This window comes from Camellia sinensis, chromosome 8 (genome assembly GCF_055761805.1).
Source record: "Camellia sinensis isolate YWXY chromosome 8, ASM5576180v1, whole genome shotgun sequence".
Classification (NCBI taxonomy): domain Eukaryota; kingdom Viridiplantae; phylum Streptophyta; class Magnoliopsida; order Ericales; family Theaceae; genus Camellia; species Camellia sinensis.
This window is the reverse complement of record NC_138968.1, coordinates 111,632,818-111,646,434: the sequence shown is the minus strand read 5'-3', so window position 1 is coordinate 111,646,434 and position 13,617 is coordinate 111,632,818. Positions and strand designations below refer to the sequence as shown.

Sequence of the window (13,617 nt, the reverse complement as noted above, 5' to 3'; positions counted from 1 at the left end):
TGACGTTCTGTTGTGGACGCGAGGTCGTTCTGCTATGTAATGAGATTACTTTATGACTTTACTTTGTATGTAATGGACATGAGGTCGTTCTGCTACGTAATGAGGTTATCTTATGATTTACTGTTGTATATAGAACTCATTCATATAACCTCTTTACTCTTATGTTTATTCACCGGACGTTAGCTCACCCCGTATATATATGTATGTAGGTAAGCAGCGAGACGTGAACCCCAGCTCTACTGAACTTGTGAAAGGATACCAAGTTTTAAGGAGTCAGCCAAGTATGCCTCACGCAAAAAGCTTTAGTCCTTTTTGTTTTGTTGGTCATGTTGACCGTGTTTGTGTATAAACTTTGAAGTTTGTATAATGATAATCTTGTGAAGAGTCTGAGTACTATTTTCTATTCATGATTGGATGTAAATTATTAACTAAATGTGATGTCTGGATATGTCATGTATACAAAGCTCATTAAATATGTCATGTATGCACCGTTCATTAGACAAAATTTATCCGTCTATTTCCACTTCTGGCCCAGTTAATAATTAAATATTTTTTGTTAATTCTGTCTTTGAGACTGAGTAATGTGAAATTATTGGCCAGTCACGGCCTAAGCCTCTTGGGGCAGGTTCGGGCCATTACAAATGTATCGTGCAAGTGGACTTTCCCATATTTTATTGATCAACTTTAAAGATTGTAATAGCAAGAGTCAGGGAAACTGGTCCAACTCTGCAAGCTGCATATGCCACAGAAACTCACTGTTATCAATTTTAAATCCAAATAATAAAAGGTATTTTGTTGAAGCGTGCATCACAACATATATATATATATAAATACCTTTGGTACACCCCTCAAATGTATTCCATATGCACTTTATTACATATTTTTTTTTTTTTTGGGTACATATTGCGCCCTATAAGTAGTGGGTACCAAAGGAGTTTCCTATAGATTGACAAAACAGAGCAGTCTTTATAAACATTGCCCCTGGCACGATAGTTAAATATTCGTAACATCAATTGGCCATAAAAAAAAATATAGAGTTAGTGATACAGTTGATACAAATATGTATACCATTGATCAAATATAGATTGACAAAACGCAATGAGGTGAATACAAGCATGCTCCAAGAGGTATTAGAAAAAATGTGTATAAAAGCTTCCATATTCGCCTCATCATCACTTGAAATGGTTAATTATATCAACAGGGTGAGTCGATTCTCAGTAACGAAAATTATATCAAGGCGTAAGTAACAAATCATGTTGCAAGGATATCCCAAGTGTATAGATTATAGCTCATGTACATTAGATAATTTAACAAATCGTGGTGCAAGGATAGTGTAGACATGTCAAGCTTCAAACTAGCTACTAACTACCACAATCCACGTGACTCAATTAACCTGGAATTTTGACAAACAGCCAGTGACTACATAACCAAAGCAGTTAAGCATTCAATTACAAGAGGAATATCAAAGTTCAAAGAGTAATTAGATATCAAATTTGAACATAGTAATAATTAAATAATAAACAATCTTCCCTCAATAAATGGTCTATCAGGGTATAAGAAGTCTATCCATCAAATTGCCCAAGAATTTTCAAGAGGAAACATCAACTCACGGTGAGACCGTCAAACTAATATCAATTTCACAAGAATCTTTTTGGTGCAAGTAGTTCCTGTGATTGGTGCAACTATTTTTCGATGCGCTGCAAATATTTCATATGTTCGAGACTTGCACCAAAAAGAATACCCGTGAAAATGAATTTATTTTATGACTATCCCCACTGATCTGATGTTTCCCCAATTTTTAACCCATGTAATGTTTTGGTGTACTATAGTCAGTCTCCATATCATCAAGCATTGCCTGTGTAGATGTAAGCCCCAATTTTGAAACTCATCGAAATGATCAGGATCCAGGCAAACATCAGATAGAACCAGCACCGTGACATTGACGACCCAGCCTTGCCCAAAGGCATGTTAGCCATTCGATCAGAGCTAGCAGAAGTGGAATCATTGTGAGGTGGGCCAAAGGTAAGAATCATATTGACATCCGTATGCTTCCCAAGCGACCAGTATCCCTGACTCAAGGTCATGTTTCTTAGTTGTATCATACCAGCTGTAAAATGGACCTCACTTGAAGACTGGGATGCAGAATTCAACTGAAAAGCTACATCTTTTGCAGGGAACTCTGAAGCAAACGCAGGAGGAGCAGGGATGCTGCCCAACATGCGACTTGCCTGCTTCATAAATGGATGCTGTATATCTGCACCATTGCAAGGTACACGAAAAGTCTGGTGAATGAAGGGTAGAAAAGATATTATGCAAAAATTGCCCACTTCATAAACTAACTATATGAGCAATGCAAATGCCAAGAAAAACATTTCTAAAGAAGGGCTACTATGTCAAACTAGAACAAAGTTCTTATTTTTACCCGATCCAAAATTTCCAGGGTTTTGCTTTGAAGTGGATGCAACATCATTATCTTGACCTTGCAAGAGCTGTTGGCTTCCCATGTTCTCTTCTTGGGCTCCTCCATTGACATGCTGATGTAGAATCATAAATTAATCTTAGGCATCAACTCCACAATTAACATCATAGTCAATGGGGACAATTTAGTTGAGTTGTAAGGGTAAAATTACCTTCTGGGTGAGGAATGCTTGGTCAGAAACAAGGTTCTCACTTCCCATCATCTTCACAGAGTCAGAGTCCATAAGCTGCAAGTTGCTGTCATCTGCATCAAAGTATTTAAGGTACTCTTCAACCATGTCAAAACCAGAAGGATCCGCCTCAATGGGGTTTGAAAGGTCATTAGTTTCCAGGAATGCCCCATCATCAAATAGAGTGTTACCAGTAGCATCAAAGAATGGTTCGTCAAGCAAGTAATCTTCATCCACAGCATTCACACTATAACTTGCTTCGCCAATATTTTCATGTTTCACTGATTCTGCATCCGTGTCTTTTTGCACTGGCAAATCAAATAACTTCTGGCCATCAGGCTGCTCGGGAACACAGTAACTTTCACCCATACCTACCAAAAGTTTTTGATCAACGAAGTCCACCGGCTTCTGAACATGACTGCTATTATCCTCATAATTGAAGCTCAATGGAAGGGGAACATGTTCCAATGGAATGTCTGCATCAAGAATCTGAAAAAAAGGAAAAGTTATCCACAATTTTAATAAATCACAAAGAATTTTGGCATTAAAAAAAATAATAATAATAATAATCATTTTCATTTGTTGTGTATTCAGAAACAAAGATTCAGAATTTCAGATAATGCCCAAGACTGATATGAGAAATAGTACTCAGCCTGCAATATCCAAAAATAGTGACTCCACCAGCATATAGTAATGGCACACAACTTTGGACCTAACAGTTGGCTCAATAACCTTTCAGAATATTGGACCCCCACTGGCAATCACTGTGGCTGTAAAAACGTATTTATTTCTATTGAAGTATATTAAATGCATAGAAAGGCACCAATTTTGGCTAGCATAAATGAAAACGAAGTATACAAAAAGGCCCAAAATGTACATTGCTATTCTGATAAGTGATAAACAGACCACTTCTATACATAATCCATCACAGATTACTACTATCTCTATACTGCCAACCATAATTACAAGTGTCAATAATATCTATGTAAGGAAGAGCAACCAAACCGACAATGTAACAGTCAATCATCATCAGCCATAAACAATAGAAAACCCCGGCATTGGAAACCTCATGCTGACAGAGACTATTGTCTCATAAGGAATACAGCAAACGTGACAAGCAGTGCAACTATACTACTGACCATCCAATCCCTACATAATGATTTCTCTCATCCCTAGAAAACATAGAAAAGCATTAAGATAAATTTACCCACACAAACATTCATAGGGGGAGCACGGTTTTCTTGAGTAACCTGGCTTTGATAATCAGATTAATAGCAGAATAAGCACTTCAACTTAATATAAATCATTGTTGTGCATTAGTTGGAAAGCATGGAGCTATTTGAAACTTTCATAAAGCAATAAGAGTAAAGTAATGGTTCAAAACCATCCTGCATCATTAAAAGGAAACTCAAAAAAGGGTGACTTGGCCCAACGGTAAAAGCTTGCTGCTAGTTTGAGTCACAGAAATAGCCTCTCCAAAAATGGGACAAGGATGCGTATATCTTCCCCTCCCCAAACCCGTTTTAGTGAAAGCCTCATGCATTGAATTGCCCCTTTTTTTATCATTAGAAGGAAACTCGAACCAACTCCTAGGCAACTCTTTTATGTTACAATTGAATCATTTTAACTATGCCTTGAAATTATAGGCATCTCACATTCTATGCTTGATTTAAGTATTTTCCCTTTTCCCAAAAGGAAAGTGGTTTTCCTTGCAAGGGACCATGAAATTTCGTAGAAATCCTCATAACAAATATCTACGACTTGATTTGTTAAGGAACAAAAAGACTTGTGGAGAACTACATGAAGATTATTCTACAAGTGGTGAACATGTATCAGTGTCCAATTACCAATTTTCTCCATTTCAATCTTTATGATCCATGACAACAGGCGCTATTATTCATTGACAATATGACGGACCACATTATCCCAAATCATTGTGGCTAATGGGAGTCCAAAAGCTTTCACCACAACTACTAGTAAGAAATCAGCACTATAGTCCAAAATTCAAAATGTGGTAATACTAATTCCTTGGTTTTTTTCCCTAAATCATTAGGGAATTCTTTTTTTTTTTTCTTTCGTGATTCATTTCCCTTTGAAAATTTAGATGATGGTTTACACAGGTTTTGGTGGGGGCAGACTTGGGGGAAACCTCGTTCTGGGACGGGGGCGGCAAAAAGTCTCCCAAGGGCATGGGTCCCTTGTCCCATACCCACAACACGTTGCCATCCCTAACAGTTTTCAGCTTGTTACTTAATCAACAGACTATTCCCCAAGATGTGGTTTTTTTTATGAAGACTTCGAAATTTATTAGATTTCTCTTACTAAATCATCAAGTTGTACAGATTTTTGATATTTGAGCATATGTGAAAAAAGAGAGGAGTTAGATGAGAAAACTAACTATGCATATTTCTAACTATGGGAAGACAACGAATCTAGTCCCTGCCATTGTATTGTAGTAAAAAGGAAAAGCATTAAAGGCATCGCATTCCTCATAGATCATAAGCTCAAGAATGTTTCAAATGCAAAATACTAACCCTTAGATATTAAGTACCAGTCATAGAGGTAGCAACCAATTTACTTCCAGACTTTTAGTAGGTCCTACAAAAGTTGCATTTCTTTCCACATCAAGTATAAATTGTTTATATCCAAATAACATAACCACAACTTACCCCTAAGCTTCCCACAAAGGCTTTTAATCCCTTGTGAGGCAAGTCATAAGGATCAAAACATAAGCATTTCAAAATTGAAATTTTAAATTTAAGTTTAGTAAATAAATTAATAAAATATTTTTAAATAGTAAAAAAAATATTAAAAATTAAATATAAATGTGTAAATATGATGTAGGATGAGTAATTTTAAAAATTAAATATAAATGTGTAAATATGATATAGCACGAGTAGGGATTACTTTCTTACAAGTAGTGAGCCCGAGTTAAGTATACTAGCGGCAGCAACAATAGACTTATAGGGCTAAATTTGGTACGAGTTTGTGGCTACAAAAGTATTTAAAAAATAAGAGTTTAAGGATTTGTAAAAGGGTAGGGCTTGGGGAATGAAAACACAAGTATTTAGGGGATGTTGGGTGGCTGTTCTAAGTACTGTGAACAGTGACATGAACAGTAATCTCGCTGGATAGAAGAAGAAGAAGAAGAAGAAGAGAGAGAGAGAGAGAAAGAGAGAGGTGCTTCACCCTCACAAGGGATAGGTCAATCACACAAACACAAACTCAAATATTAACTCTTCTCCTCAATCATTGAGATTACACATATATTTATAGGCTAAAGACTCTCCTAATTCTATAGGGAGTATAACTTAAATTTAAAAACTAAAAATATTTAGTAACTAATAATATTCTAGATTAACTATGACTTCCAATTCTACTTCAATCATAATAAGAAACTTTAATAACTTCTAATTCTATTTCCATATCAAAATAAGAAATTTAGACTTTTGACCACTAAGATTATTTTAGATATTATAAATTCTATATATAATGACCTATTTAATAACTTCACCCAAAATAATAAAACCTATTGGCGACCCCTACAACCCATGTCCAACCACTATTGGAATTACCATTATACCCTAAATTACTAAAGCCTACTATAATGACATGAAGACTTGACATTATTCCAAATCTTTAATTGTTGATGCCCTAAATGTGCTTCATGCAAAATTCTAAATTTGCTCCTTTTTTTTCTTTCTATGATCTTCACCAAAATACTTTTATCATCGAGGCATCGAATATTTCACTTCAGAGAAAGAAGTTTGCCCTCATCAAAAGTGAAAACGACATTCTTAATTTTAGTTGGTCAATCATTTAATTGATCTTTTTCGTGGAATATTATTACAAAAGAGGTTATTCTCTTTTTATATTTAAACCATGTATTAGACTAAGTTTAAGAATAGTCCGAAACAAACTCTCCATACGTGTACTCATATTCTTATACACAAAAGAAGTACGAAGTGCACACCTTAAATGTGATGCACAAACCTTTGGGAAGTGTCACCTAAAAGTTAAAGCCTCAATTTGTTTTTCCGTAGGCTTGCCTCAAGGTGGGCCTCAAGGATGCCATCTAAAACCATAGTTGACTGTTTAATTGTTGAAATTGAACTTATCATTTGATTTTGTTTCCCAATTCTTCTACTCTAGTGCTCTATTTTGATCACTAGAATGAGATGGAATAGAATGATCATTCCTTAAACTCTCCTATGAAATGAGCATTCCCTTGCAATGGTAAATAATAATTTTATTTGCAATGTATTTTTCATTATTTTTTTAGTCAACCAAACATAAAAATAGACATTTTGAGAGAATGATCATTCCACTCTATTCTAGCAAATCAAAACTTCCGAAGGGGTAAACAAAGTATCAAATATTATCCTATGAAGCACGGATACTTCAAAATAGCCACCATAGCGGTGTCTAACATGAAGACACGTTGAGGACAAGTATGGGACATGCCAAATGGTGTGTCCCTTTAATTTTATTATTTTTTTGAATGAGGCACGCCGAGAAAATGACAGGGACACGCCAAATGGAGTGTTCCTTTAAATTTTTCTTCCTTTTTTTTTTTTGTAGGGCACACAACGGGGACATGTGTGTTCAAATATGGATAATCTATTAATTTATTTAAATGTAGTGGTTTATATATATATTGAATTAATTTTAGTTTTTATTAATTTTGATTATTTAGTAACATAATATTAACCTACATAACAAATATATATAATAAAATAATAATAATTTGTTGTGTCTCCCGCCATGTTTGTGTCCCTATTTTTTTGAAATCACCATGTCCCGCGTTCCGTGTCCCGTGTCCGTGTCCGTGTCCGTGTCCGTGTCCATACTTCATAGCTATCCTTGTATGCATCCTAACGATTATATTTTTTAAATTAAAGTTGTTTAAGAAATACCACAATCTCAATTTTAGAAAGTTGGTTAGGTGTTTGAAAATTTGCCCTTTTCAACCAATCATTCTTAAGGATATGATTGTGGAAGTTTGCTTGCAAGCAGGAGATGTACTCGATGAGATTTGAGTCTCTGAGGAGGTCTCATGGGGTTGGCATATGGAAAGGTATTCGAAGGGGATGGGACTCTTCCTCCCTTCAAATTCAGTTTGCAGTAGGTAATGGGGAGAACATGTGAAGTTTTGAAGCCATAGATGGTGTGGGAAAGAGGCTTTGCAGGATGATTTCCCTAATATGGCTCGTATTACCCTTAACATGCAGCCTTCGGATGGTGACTATCATCAACTTGAGGATGGCAAGGTTTTTTCAGAATATTGTCTTTCGATGACAACTTAATTATTAGGAGTTGGAGTTGTCTGACCTTCCAGGGCGGTTATATGTCATCCGCTTGGAAGATAGAGGTGATGCAATCCAATGGTCTAAGAATAATTCTGGTGTATTTAGTGTGAAGTATTATCATGAGATGCTTTTGGGCTGTTAGGGGTCTCCTTTCCCTTGGATGGCAGTGTGGGGCAGTTAGAGACCATTCAAAAGTGGCTTTTTGTTTGGATGTTATTTGATATTGTATGTACAAGCATGCAGAGAAAAGGGTCGATTATTTGCTTCTTCACTATGAGGTTGCTTGGGAATTGTGGTTGTTGATCCTTTTGTTTTACATCACTTGGTGCTTTGGGGGGGCAGGTGAATGAGCTTCTCTCTTCATGGAATAGGTTTTTGCTGTATATAGCTCTAGTAAGTCGTTGTTTGTATATAGGTCTGGCACCCCCTTGGTACATTTTTTAATAATTATTTTAATTATCCAAAAAAAATGTGTGACCTAGAGTATCCAAATAATATATGATCCTTCTTCGAAAATTAAAGAAAATTATTTCAAAATACTTTTAGAAAGTATCAAATATGTATCTATAAGTATCCGAAAAGTATCGATATCCAATACAATTAAGACTCGCTTCTAGATGTATTTGTGCCTCATAGATCATTTCCTCGTTGATTTGAACTTAGAAAAACTATTAATTGCGATGCTTCAATGCTTCAGTTGAATGCATGAGAGAGAGAGAGAGAGAGAGAGAGAGAGATTACAGTTTGTTAAATATACAGGTGCAATGAGTTGATGACTAACCTGCTCAAGGTCAATTCCATCAAGATAGGCATCATCATGAACTGCCACTTCATCTGCAGCCTCCTCGCCTGGGATCATAACCAACTCATCATCCTCCCATTCCTCTTCAATAAATGGTGCCCCATACTGCTCCCCATTTTTTGGCCCTGAACCACTCTTCTGAAATATTCTGCACAGCACAAATGAATCCTTTTCGATCCGAAACAAAAGCAAAAGAAAAACCAAAATCCATTAGATCCCAAATCCTAAATTCCTAAAAATGAGTTTTGTTTATCTTATCTACCATTTCTTTGTTCAAACAATAACATGCACCAAATAAATTATGCAAACAATTCAGTTTTCTTTGCAACTAAATTGAAAGCATGACTGAAAAACAAATTCCCTTAGTCCTTACATATATCCTGGAAGAATTATAATTATAAAATTCTCACCTGCGCAATCCCAGCTTTCTCCAACTCTTCATCAACAAGCCTGTACTCATGCATCACCCAATTAGTCCTATCACCCCGCGGAGCCCGACCACTGTGATAAACTAGCGTTTTCTTCATCCCAACCGTGCGGGACTTATGGTGAACCGGTCTGTCCTTCCCTGTTGTCTTCCAGTACCCTCTTCCCGTAGCCCTATTAGTCCTAGACCCATTCCCATACTTCTTATCTAGAACACTGAAAAAATACCACTCCAAGTCCCTGCTCTTCAGCCTCGACTTTCCTAAAACCCAAAAATTAACATTATAATTCATTAAAAAAAAGATATTTTCACACACAATACATATCATATAGACAACCTCAATTACCATACTTCAATTCATGAGAAAAAGCCCCAAATCTAGAGAGAGAAAATGAGTGATTTAACGATTGGAAAATCCCTAATCTATGGAGAGAGGTGAACAGAAGCCTGATATTCCAGAAAACAATTCCGTTAACAAAACCACAACACAGAATTCTATCCATACATACATATATATATATATATATATAGAGAGAGAGAGAGAGAGAGAGAGGGAGAGGAGACCTGGGAGGTCCCAAGGCTCGGACTTATAGACGTCGATATCGGAGATGGCCTCGAAGCGGAAGGGCTTGCGACAGACCTTGCGCTTGAGGTAGTAACGCACCAGTTCTTCATCGGTTGGGTGGAACCGAAACCCAGGAGCAAGCGAAGCTGTTGACGATGCCGGATCGCTACCCATGTATGTACGATTCACAATTTGAAGACAAAAAATCAAAATTTAGGGTTTTATAGAGATTGAGAAAATGATCGAATTTCCAGAGAGAGAGAGAGAGAGAGAGTTGAAGTCTAGGGTTTTCAATGGACTTGTTGGAAGAACAAGAGAGTGGCCATTGCCTCTCAACAGCCAAAGCAGCTTCCACGACTACGTAATATGAAAGAGTACTACTGGATGTTTCGAGGAAGCCAAGGTCTGGGAATCTATGGATTACATGCGGGTGACTTATATTGATCACCAATGACTACGTGGTAGGATAGGAGTTGTGGAGACCGTTTGTGAAACTGAAATAGCTTTTGTTTGGAATTTGTGTTGGTTTTCTAATTTTTCAATATTTTAATCTGAATTGAAAAAGACTCGTTTAATATAATTTTTTTATTTTAAAATAAAATAATTATGATTTAAATATAATATTTTATGTTATTAAATTAAAATAATTATAATTTAAATATAATATTTTATGTTATTAATTTTTTAATTTATTTTATTTTTTTGTGACTTGTAGATAAGAGTTGCGTTTGTTAATGATGATTTTTATTATTAGCAAACAAAAGTCTAAGCACACAAGCATTTAGACCAAGTTTGGCTGCAAAGAAAAAAGTGCACTTATTTCATCTTTTTATCTTTTTTGGGTCACATCAATCAACATCTCCTCTCTATTTTTTTTACACATAATATAAAAAAAGTCAAAAAATATACTTATTTAGTCTTCCCAAACTAGGCCTTACCATAGGCTCGAATATGAAAATTGTATATCTAATCGTTTGGTTGGACAATCATTCTGATCATCGGTCAAAGCTTGTGGATCTTGATTGTTATGGTATAACAAAATTTATCGACATCCTTTAATTGGTTGGTCATTTAATGGAATAAACTTTGTGTTTAATTTTCTATACTTACGTAACATTACTGGTGTTACTAGATAAGGCTAACTCTAGGAAGATGGTAAAATATAATTTTTTGATTTTTAATTAAATTTTTAATTTTTTTAGACAAATGATTTAGGAAGTTGGTAAAAAGTGACTTTTAACTTTTTTTATTAATATTTGTTTATGATGTCAAATCATAATAAAATAACCAAATTACTCTCATTCAGTTTAAAATATTTACAACTTTACTTATGTAATACATTTTGATCCATGAAGGGTAAAATTGTAATTTCACCATTGGATAAAAACTAACTTTCCAAAAAAAAAAATTCAAAAAAATCAACTTTTATCTTTTATTACAAACCAAAAACACTGACTGAAAGTCAACTTTTCAAAACAAGCCTAAGGTCTCGTTTGGGAACAGGCTGATTTAGTAACTTTTTGACTATTTGGCTAAAATATGAGCTAAAAAAAACTAGTATGTTTGGGATGACTTTTTGGATATGTTTGGTTTGAGTTTGGAAGATGAGTTTTAGAGATAAAAAGTACGAAAAGTTGTTTGGTTTGGTTTTTTTCAAAAGATGTTTTGAAAAATTATTTTGAGAGAGAGTTTTGAAAAAAGTGATTGATTTGATGTGTATGAGAAAGAGATTTGTTTGGAAAACTTATAAACCAAACAAGTTTTGGGAAATTTTTTTAGAAAAATTTGTTTGGTTTGATTACTTTTGAAAACTTATTTGTAGAGAATTTTTCTCAAAAATTTTTGAGAAACACAAACTAGGCCTCTAGCTTTTTACGAAAAGATGTGTAAAAAATAGAGAAAAAAGAGAATTTTTGACTTTTTAATATGAATTGTTAATTTTTTAACTAATTTAATAACTTTTGACCTTTTAACTAATAGGAAAGGTTCCAAACAAAGCCTAAATATGCGAATTTTTTATGCTGACTATGGTTGTGCTTCATTTTGGCAAGAGCTACATATGTTATTGGCAGTAGTACTACCAACGGCAGCTGATGTGATGTGATGTGATGGTGGAACTGGAAGAGCTGGTATGCAGGTAGGAGTATTACGGGGAGAAGTTATTAGTTGGTCGCGCACCGTCATACAGGAAAAGTTGTTGGTTGATTTTAAAATATTATTTTACATTACTTATTAAGAAATAAGTAATTTATTATTTTTTAAAACGATATAAAAATGTGATAGGTCACATTGATTTAACAACAATGCTCTTGACCCGCAGTGGGGATGACCCCCGGCACCCCTATATATACGTGGAGGCAGTGAGAGGAAGATAAAAATAAAAAAATAAAAACAAAAAAAAAAATGGACCAATCATCATTCAGTAGGAGTGGTAGGGGTCACTCCCACTGAGGGTCTCACTCTTTTCCCCTCATCTAATCAATAATAATTAGATTTGAGCACTATCTCAACTAGTTCTAAAAGTAAATAATAATTTTTCGTCGCATGGTGTCTCAATAATATTGTAATTGATAAAAAGGATGAAACTTACAAATTTATATTAGGTGATTAAAAAAATATGAGACGACATGATAAATTATGATTGGTGAGAGATATAGGACCATTTTGAAAACATGGATTAAAAGTCAAAATATAATTTTTAATTTATTTTAAATCACATCACATTTCACATAAAATATTAAAAAAATTAAAAAATTAACTTTTAATCATCTTTCCAGACCACTCCATAATCATGTGATATTCCTAAATTAACTAATAATTTTTTGTATTATGGGTTATACGTATGTATATGCGATTTCCGTATGTATAGTTTTTGCGGGAGGTGCTTGTTGTGGTGACGCATGTGCATCCGTCTATGAAACATATGATGCGAAGTTAGTGTTATTTGGGACCCATTCCGGACCCGTTCAATCCATCTAACTTGATCCTTCTCGACTTTAGGTGGTTATTTAATGTTTGGTTTGATTGTAAATATATAAGGTTAAAAAGGGATTTATCAATAAATCTCATATCTTATATTTGTGATCTATATAATGGAAAATTTTATTTTTACACATTATTTTTTCTCTTTTCACACATCTAATAATTTTTTTAATTACATCTTTGTTTTAAAATTAAATTACCAAAATATTCATTTCTCAAAATTCTAACTCTAACTCTCTCAAATCATCTTTTATGAGTCTGTGATCCATCTTATATTTTTTTATTATTATTTTATTTTTCTCACTCAATCTCTCTTTCTTCTTTTCTTTTTATGCCTCATCATTTCTAACTGACAAAACATATTCTAGCTGGTAGCAATCTTTTCGTTTTCTATTTACTCCATGATGTATTTCACTCTGAAAATTATCTAAACTGTTGCAAAATTTTTACCTTTCATTGCTTTGCCAGTTTTTCATTTTTCGTTTATTTATTTTTTTTATCTTTCACCTCCATTCATTATTGGTAATCTCAATTCTTGCTGTGAGAAGCTTGAGAACTTGCATACTCATGGTCTCGTTGATGGGCAGTTGGAACTAAAAGAAGAAAAATCAAAGTAATAATTTTGATTCTTGAATGGTTATGCAGATTTCAATTTGTTTCAACTATAAGAGGTATTGCCAATTTGCATAGATGTAACCAAAAAAAATGTTTATGTCATCCGCAGATGATGAAACTCAATACCAGTTACCTTGAAAAAATAAAAGCGGTGGTCGCCTGTTAAGGTTAGGGTTTAGAGGATGAAGATGGTAAGGGTATTTTTGGTATGAGAGGATGTGTATTGAGTGAAAATTGATAATTTAAATTTATTTAGTGTGTGTATTGAG

General features: G+C 34.4%; 1 protein-coding gene across 1 annotated transcript; it reads right to left on the bottom strand.

Moving 5' to 3' along the window:
• Positions 1 to 1,399: 1,399 nt before the first annotated feature.
• On the bottom strand, positions 1,400 to 10,241 carry LOC114322742 (NAC domain-containing protein 53). Its single transcript, XM_028270149.2, has 6 exons — positions 9,751 to 10,241; positions 9,170 to 9,447; positions 8,739 to 8,927; positions 2,631 to 3,137; positions 2,423 to 2,534; positions 1,400 to 2,254 (listed from the first exon to the last, which is right to left on the bottom strand). Exons 1-6 carry the CDS (start codon positions 9,923 to 9,925, stop codon positions 1,845 to 1,847), a joined length of 1,671 nt encoding a protein of 556 aa, XP_028125950.2. The 5' UTR covers positions 9,926 to 10,241; the 3' UTR covers positions 1,400 to 1,844.
• Between the last annotated feature and the right edge of the window lie 3,376 nt (positions 10,242 to 13,617).

Bases quoted from the DNA above. Each gene is read 5' to 3' on its own strand.
- LOC114322742 (XM_028270149.2), bottom strand. From the start codon at position 9,925: ATGGGTAGCGATCCGGCATCGTCAACAGCTTCGCTTGCTCCTGGGTTT. The intron at 2,535-2,630 runs GTAATTTTACCC...ATTCTACATCAG, and splicing joins AAGCATTCCTCACCCAGAAG to CATGTCAATGGAGGAGCCCA. The intron at 2,255-2,422 runs GTAAAAATAAGA...GCAATGGTGCAG, and splicing joins CCCTGGAAATTTTGGATCGG to ATATACAGCATCCATTTATG.